Genomic DNA, 8,225 nt, shown 5'->3' with positions numbered 1-8,225 from the left:
CACACACGATTCACATGCTCACACTGCTGTCTGTTTCCTTGGTTTCCTTGTCTCCCCATCACGTCTTTGTCTCTGATTCAAAAGCACATTGACACACACACACACACACACACACACACACACACACACACACACACACACACACACACACACACACACACACACACACAATACTCTACATTCTCACACCACCTCCCCATAGCATAGCAAACAGCTGATGTAATTCCACACAGATAGCATAGTGCTTTTGAGTAACACTTTAGATTACAGGGCCCTTGTAATATAATTCCACTATATCAAGCACAGTGTAACAAACTGTGTAACAAAATGTAGTACCATATACTTTCCCCTTTAGACTTCAATACAGCCTTAATAAGCTGGTTAACATTGGGGTGATATCACAGGCATGCACATTTCCATTATGTACACACACACACACACACACACACACACACACACACACACACACACACACACACACACACACACACACACTATCTACATCTTCATTTAAGAGGAGGAGAAGATGTTGTGTGTTCTTGTCATACACATGAAAGATGTTGTGTTGGTGTAGACCGACATTCCATCCCTACACGTCTTTAGGTCTGCTGAAAGGCTATTCACTGTCCTTGCCTCGCTTTGTGCCCTCTCACTCTCTAGCTCAACGTCTCTATCTTTCTCCTTCTTTCTCTCTCTCTATTTTTCTCCTTCTTTCTCGCTCTCTTTCTTGCCTATATCTCTTTCTTTCTTTTCTCGCTGCAAGGGCATCTTTTTTTTTATGAGTTCTTCAGAAAAAGACTATTAAAAACAACAAAATGAAGTTAAGGTTGCTGATGGTTTTAATGATTTATAGACTTTGTGGAAGAATGAAACATCATGCACTTACTGTATGAGACTGGCCTTGAATAACAAGTGCAGTATTTGAAACAGCTTTTGGAGATGTACTCTAATTTAGATGACTTTAAGCTTTACTAAGATGTATTATGCAGCTCTTCAGAATAGTTTCTGAAGAATCTCTTCAGACAATAGTTTACCCCTGTTGTTATTGTATAGAATTCTCTGTACCTGTCAGAGAAAAGTCACCTGCTGCTTCATGTCCAAATGGGTTGGTGTTGGGTTGGTGCTCGAGCCACAGAAGTTTTCTGTTGTTTGGCCAGTGGAAGGCTGAATGGATGGACTTTTTTGCTTGTCACTGAGTTCAATTTACACTTCAGCTTGTGACTTGGTTGTGGGGAGAGAGAGAGAGAGAGAGAAAGAGACAGGAGGGCACCTTGACATTTTCCAAAAGCACAGGACTAACACACAAAGAAAGAGTAGAGAGAAGAAAAAGACATTTCTCAAACTCTTTTTTTCTCTTCCCAGAGATGACGCACCAATTCTCAGTAAAAGCCGGTGACCACTGTGGAGGCCTCTTTTTTTTTTTGCTCTTCTCTCTCTCCCTCACCCCCCCTCTCTCATCCCCCTCTCATTGGTCCTCACCTCTACGAAACAATTAACCCTTGTGTCCTGAAGCAGTAGGGAGCTCCTGGAGGATTCAGGTGTTACACATTATTCCTCCGCTGTGAGCGTGATTAGACCTTCTTATTTTCATGCCGGCAGCAATTTGTTTTTAGCTATAAAAGCACGTCCAAGTTCAAACCGCATTTATAGCTGTCAGCTGGATGCCGGTTTGACACCCCCCGTTGTAATCCTGCCTTAAAAGACGCCCTCCCACCTGTCTCCTTGGCCACCAGACGGCGGTGAATGTCTTGAGTGTTTTACGAAATACATGCTTCGAGAAGCCTTGTACTCTCTCCTCTGTCTCTTTCAAAGTTGAGTTGGTCAGTGAGAAGGCCAGACAGAAAAGTAGTCTTAGGTGCCAAATTTGACAACAGTTGTCCTCTTATTTTTCTCTCTCTCTCTCTTTCTCTTGCTCTCTCTGTGTCCCTCGCTTGCCATTTGTTTGTATTTATTTCTCTCGCTCTCCTTTCACCATGACAGCAATCTGCCAAAGCCAAAGAGGCCACAGAGGAAGTGGAGCTGGCCATTTTGAAAAACTGTCAGAGTATTGGCGACCTTCGGAAAGAGGTGAGCGGCCCTGTCCACGTGAGGGTGCGAGCATGAGGATGTTTGAGATAGAGGACGGGGAGTGGGAGGTGTTCTTGTTTTTTCTTGTCTTCTTTGCCCTATTTAGTTTTCTTTTTCACTTTATTTTGATTACTCCCACTCGCTCACCTTTTTCATGTCCTTCTCCTCTTAACTGTGTTTGTCCTGTCACTCCTAGATGCTCTTCTATCAATTTCTCTGTCTATGTCTCCCTCCTCCTCTTCTCTCTCTCTCTTTCTCTATCTCAGTTTCTCTCTCTCCTTCCCTCTTGCTGTCTGAGGTCTTCCTCTCTTTCTCTCTCTGTTTCTCTGTGTTTATCTCTCTCCCTTCCTCTTATGTTTGTGTCTCTATTTGTACCTCTCTGTGCCTTTGTTTCTCTATCCCCCCTTCTCCCTTATCTTACTCTGTCTTTATCCCTCTCTTTGTTGCATTTTATCTTTGTTTGACTCCCTGTATTTCCCATCTCCCTCTCTCTCTCTCTCTCTCCCTCCCTCTCTCCCTCTCTCTCTCTCTCTCCCTCCCTCTCTCTCTCTCTCTCTCTCTCTCTCCCTCTCTCCCTCAGCTCCATAAGATCGCGGTGGGCCGGGCCACGGAGCTACTCAGGCAGCACTCGGAGCACCTGGCGCTGGAGGCCCTGAAGGTGGCGGGCGGCGAGGGCAACCTGGAGGCCGTGGCCGAGTACGCCCGCACCCTGTCCGAGCAGAAGGACCAGCTGGTGGAGGTGAGGAGCGGAGGACACGTTGTGTCGTAGCGCGGGCCGAGCCGAGCCCCGCAGGGTTGGTTTTGCACACCTTGAGTTGTGCTAGATACAGCACATAGGCAGGTGTCTCCTCACCTGTGCCCAAACACACACACACCTACCCTCTGTTCAGGTCAAACTCTATGGGAATATTAGTCCTTCACACAGTCCTTCATACAGCTAGTAGAGTAGGGTAAAAACTTGGTTGGAATACTCGGTTGGAAAAGCATGGGCTTAGTCTTGCTAGTATCACTGAGTTATTTCTTACCCTCATTACATTACAGTCATTGTATGCATCTCAAGAGATACATGAATCTATATTATTTCAGTTTTACATTCAAATGTCATGATGTGTGTGTGTGTGTGTGTGTGTGTGTGTGTGTGTGTGTGTGTGTGTGTGTTTTCCCCTGGCTCCACCCTGGTTGGTGTATGGTTTCCACACTGGCTATAGACGTGTCGGTTGCTGTGTCATGTGTCCGGCACGGAGCCGCTGGAGATCACCTGCATCCACGCAGAGGAGACCTTCTACGTCATCGGCCCCCAGGTACCTGCCTCTACAACCCCTTATAATGGTCCATTCCTACTCCCAGATCACCTTCACTCCACTCCTGCTGCAAAGCAGTGGAATACACCTTCAAGAACTTGTGTAGAATGTCAATTCATCTCAGTCCTGAAGTGCATTGCAATAGTTAACATCAACCATGCAACAAGTTATAGTTGTGAATCCTAGAGTTGTTCAATAAAGTATTTGCTTGTTAAGGCCTATTCACACCAAGAACAATAATGATAACTATAGCCACAACGATAAAAGTGTTCACACTGAACAACGATAAACAAAGTCTCTCTTAATGAATGGGACGGTTAAATTCGATGGGTTCTGATTGGCTATTAGCTTTTTATCGTTCTGAAAATCGCTCTAAAAATGATCCCCAACGTATCGTTCTTCATGTCGTTATCGTTATAGTTTATGTGTGAGCATCGTCATTCATATTAATGAGTTATCGATATTGTTCTTGGTGTGAATGGGGCTTTACTCAATTTATTTAAGTGGGCATCAGATGACATCAGATCACATCTTCTACAGTCTAGACCCCCCAGCGCACCTCCTCCCCTAGACCAGCCCCAGAACACCTGTCACCACCTCCATCCTCCTCCACCTCATCTCTGCCTCACATCCCCATATAAGGCTCTTTTATTCATGAGACAGTAGAGCGTTTATCAGTCATTAAGCTGGCGATGAAAGCCCCACCTCCTCCCCTTCCCCAGGCAGAAGAGCGGAATGTTTGGTGATTATGTCCAGTCCCGTGCTCCATTGGTGCTTGAGATTATTCAGCACACCGCAGGGCTGGCCACGGGAGGTGGGGGGTTTGGGGGGGTGCGACCCTACTCTGAGGTCGACATCTGGTAATGAGTGAGCTGAAAGGTCGACCAATCAATAGCGCCTGTGGCATTCATCCACACACACACACACACACACACACACACACACACACGCGCGCGCAAGCACGCACATACACACACACCACACACACGCATGAGTGTGTGTTAATAATCCGCCCCACACATCAATAATTAAAAGTGCTATAGGGAGAGAGAGAGAGAGAGAGAGAGAGAGAGAGAGAGAGAGAGAGAGAGAGAGAGAGAGAGAGAGAGAGAGAGAGAGAGAGAGAGAGAGAGAGAGAGAGAGAGAGAGAGAGAGAGAGAGAGAGAGAGAGAGAGAGAGAGAGAGAGAGAGAGAGAGAGAGAGAGAGAGAGAGAGCCTGGATGATTAATGTTTGCTTGTGAAAGAGACGCTGCGTCTCGAGCGGGTTGAGGCCCCTTTGGATTGTGGCTTATTATATTATCTGTTATATTTTGATCACATGAAGAGAAGCAATGGCCAAAGGCTTCCAAGCTTCGGTTTGACAAAGAATTGACAGGTTTACAGCTGTGAGTTAACATGTTAACCGTTAATGATCTGTATTGGTCTTCCTCTCCCTCCTCATCGTCGTCCTGTGGCTCAGATCGTCTCAGCGGCCCAAACCCTGGCCCTCCACCCGTCCAGTAAGATAGCCAAAGAGAACCTGGACGTGTTCTGCGAGGCTTGGGAGTCCCAGCTCTGCGACATGGCTGTGCTGCTCCGAGAGATCAACGATGTGTTCGAGGGACGCAGAGGTACCGCTCTCCCAGCTCGCTCTCGCTTTAGAGCGGTCGACAGGTGCACCGCGCATTGGCCACTCTCGTAGCGGCCATCTGGATTTTGCCCAGGAGGGACATTTCTTTGACGAGTGGGAACAATAACAGTTGTGATTTTAAAACGCGGCCCACATGAAAGGAGGGCTGTTAGACATCCCTCCTGCTGGGTTCGCTGTTTTTGTTCCAGAGGAAAATGAACAAGGGCAGACAACAGATAAACGATATAGTAGTTACGCTCCCCTCTGCAATGAAAGCGACAGGCCATTATAGCACTCTGTAGTATTAATAGAATACATATTTACACCCCCAATAGAATACATATTTACACCCCCAAGCAATATGTCTTGTTATTCAGCTGGTCAGAGGGGATATGTAATATATGAGTGCAAGGACCTACCCCTCCCCTCATAAACCCTTCTTACATATTGCGGTGTTTTTATTCAGCAATTCAGCAACATCCTGCAAGAGTAATGTTAATCAATTTCCTTCCTAGACTTGGGCCATCAGTGAACATCACTTTCAGTTCAATCCCCAACAGAAACCAGATTTCAATGAATAAATGCCTTTTCCCTTTATTTAATGTCAAGTGTTGCTACGCAGTACTGACCGTAAGTACTGACCTTTGGAAACTAATTCCCAAACACATCTGATTTTAGGTGATAAGAAACCCTACCTGTCTCTGCCCAGACCTGGGGTGAGTGTCTTTTCTTCTCTTCATCCGATGGGATGTGATATTTGTTTTGTCTGTGTGTTGACCTGCTGTCATCCATACCCACTATAATCACAGCCTCGTCATTTCCCACAGAAGCATTCAACCAACCTAAAGACTGCAAAAGCTGCTAAACTTGATTCTGAGGTAACACACCAAACCCCATGCATATCACATGTTAATAACCTATTATTACATGTTACAATATAATATTTAATCCTCATAAAACAGTAATGTATTTTAGACATATTATTTTTACATAAATTACATATATAACATGAGCCCCACTCGTAAGCTTCACACCCTGCTGTGTCGTGTGTGAAGATTGCTTAAGGCGGTTTTGTGACTGTTCTTTGCTGCATGTTTTTCATGTGTTCCACCTTTCCACCGTTCCACCTCGTGGAGTGAACTCCACCGGTGCTAGTCTTGTGTAGCCCGATTACACTTGATTTAGTGAATCGCAAGTAGCTTAATTAAATGAAATTAAATACAGTAGATGCAGAACTGGAACGAGTTTGGAGGGCTGTGGCGTAATTCCTCTGGTAGCTTGAAGTGTTTGTGAAGGTGCTCTTTGGTAGAAAAAGTATATGATTAAAGATGGATTGTCCAAGGCACTCTTCAAAAAAAGTTTAAAAAAGCTTTAATGAATTAGGCTTAATCATAATAGATCATGTTAAAATTGCCAACATGTTTCGGCCTTGGCTAGGCCTTCACCAGGGCAAAGTCAACATGTAGATGCAGAACTGGACTGGAGCATTCAAATGCACAGTGGCTTCATAAGGGTGTGGAGAACATGCTGTTCAAGGATCCCTTAGGTCAGGGATGGCTAAGATGTTAGGTGACCCTTGTGTGACCTGACCTTTGCCCCCTGTGACTCTCAGGAGCAGAGCACCATAGCCAAGCTGGGCCTGGAGCTTCGCCTGCTCACCTCGGACGTGGACTCTGAGGTGGAGCGATGGGAGGACCAGGAACATGACATCGCCCGTCAGAGCCAAAGCATTTCCAGTATGGCGTTCTCCATGTACCTCTTTACCAGGTATATATGGCCAAGGAAGACTATTGCACTTAAACAACAGTGCAGGGTTAATTAGTTGTAGTTTTTACAGTTATAGGAAATGTGCTGCAACAAATGGTAAAAAAAAATGGGTTTGGCATAAACACTGACTATTGACTTTTTGGAGAAAATCAAAATAAATCATCCAATTCTCCAACTTCATCACTTTAGAGTTGAGTCTTGTGGACAGTTATCATGACTTATTGTCTCTGACGCAATGTTTTCTCCACTCCCTAGGGGGGAGGGTCTCCTAAAGACGACGCTGGACTTGTTCCACCAGGCAGAGGTGAGGCCAACCCTCCATCATAGGTGCTGTTTTTAATTGGACTCCTCCACCAGTGTCATTAGGGGTGCTAAAAATGCCTCGTGAAGTCAAATCGATACGCTATTACCTGAAGAAAGGGGCTTCGTCATTTGTCTCAGGTGGTGGGAGGACCTGGGTCCTCGGGGACCTATTAAGTTGGTCCCAGGGCTGACTGTTTACTGTGTGGAAGTGTGTTAATGGCTGTGTGTGTGTGTGTGTGTGTGTGTGTTGATGGGGTGTTCAGGAGATAATAGAGTTAGCCCCAAATTCCCTATTTTCCTGTTAATCAATTATGGATGGTTGCTGCTGCAGTACTTACAAGATGAATTGTCATTGTAGCATGACTCTTCCCTTTTCCCCCCATTAATGAACACAAAATCTCATTTGTTGGTCTCACTTTATTTCATAGCGTGTGTTTCATTTCATGTATTAATAGAGCAATTACCATGCAGAGATTTCAGCCCTCCAAAGCAAAATCTGCTTAATACCATCAGCATCCCAGGGTCCTCTAGCCCAGGGAGATTGTATGGTTTTGTGTTATCTCAAATGTAATCACTGAGATTACACGCTATTTCCCCCTGTGCAAAGAAGAGAAAGGAGGAGGAATTCAAGGCACGTTTTGCTCTAAAAGTTTTCCTGTACCGTTGAACTTTATTTAGCAAGATTGACTTTCACAGTTTTTAAACTCACAACTCGAGCTCTATTTTATGTGTGTGACTTACGACATGTCGCTTTTGTTCAAGGCAGTGGTTTATAATAGCGTGTGTGTGTGTGTGTGTGTGTGTGTCCCCTCGCCACAGATGCTGTCTGAGCAGGGGATCCAGTTGTGTTCACACCTGCACACGTTCTCCACACAGGTAAGAATAGAAACTAGACCGACAGGAGAAGTGTCATCTAATTTCTAGTTTCTTTTCTGCTGTTCCATCCTGCCGCACTACGCCAAATCTCTCCCTCTCTTTCTTTCTCTCTCTCTCTCTTTGATCATGGGGTATAATTAAATGTCTCCCCTTGACGGCTGTTAATGACGGCCATCAATCTCTGTAGAGAGAGTGGAAATGGTGGCTATCGGAGCTGGCCGACCCTGCTTGCACTGGGGCACGAAAGGCTAATGCTTAATCACAGCGTCCGGAACCTCTGAGCCACTCGTGTTTGATGAATA

The 8,225-nt window shown here is 45.4% G+C and overlaps 1 protein-coding gene across 3 annotated transcripts in view; it reads left to right on the top strand.

Moving 5' to 3' along the window:
* The window catches only part of ctnnal1 (catenin (cadherin-associated protein), alpha-like 1), a 57,064-nt gene that overhangs the window by 45,336 nt on the left and 3,503 nt on the right, over nt 1-8,225 (top strand). The window contains exons 8-16 of one of the 3 annotated variants that reach the window (XM_042076198.1): nt 1,981-2,067; nt 2,648-2,806; nt 3,276-3,368; nt 4,828-4,978; nt 5,656-5,693; nt 5,808-5,855; nt 6,590-6,744; nt 7,000-7,048; nt 7,867-7,923. In XM_042076198.1, coding sequence (XP_041932132.1) covers nt 1,981-2,067; nt 2,648-2,806; nt 3,276-3,368; nt 4,828-4,978; nt 5,656-5,693; nt 5,808-5,855; nt 6,590-6,744; nt 7,000-7,048; nt 7,867-7,923 — 837 coding nt within the window. Of the gene's footprint in view, nt 1-1,980; nt 2,068-2,647; nt 2,807-3,275; nt 3,369-4,827; nt 4,979-5,655; nt 5,694-5,804; nt 5,856-6,589; nt 6,745-6,999; nt 7,049-7,866; nt 7,924-8,225 lie in introns of all 3 variants that reach the window. The other 2 variants (XM_042076197.1, XM_042076199.1) reach the window with 2 other exon arrangements.

This window comes from Alosa sapidissima, chromosome 21 (genome assembly GCF_018492685.1).
Source record: "Alosa sapidissima isolate fAloSap1 chromosome 21, fAloSap1.pri, whole genome shotgun sequence".
NCBI lineage: Eukaryota > Metazoa > Chordata > Actinopteri > Clupeiformes > Clupeidae > Alosa > Alosa sapidissima.
Note: the sequence above shows the minus strand (reverse complement) of the source record. Positions and strands in the feature narration are given on the sequence as shown.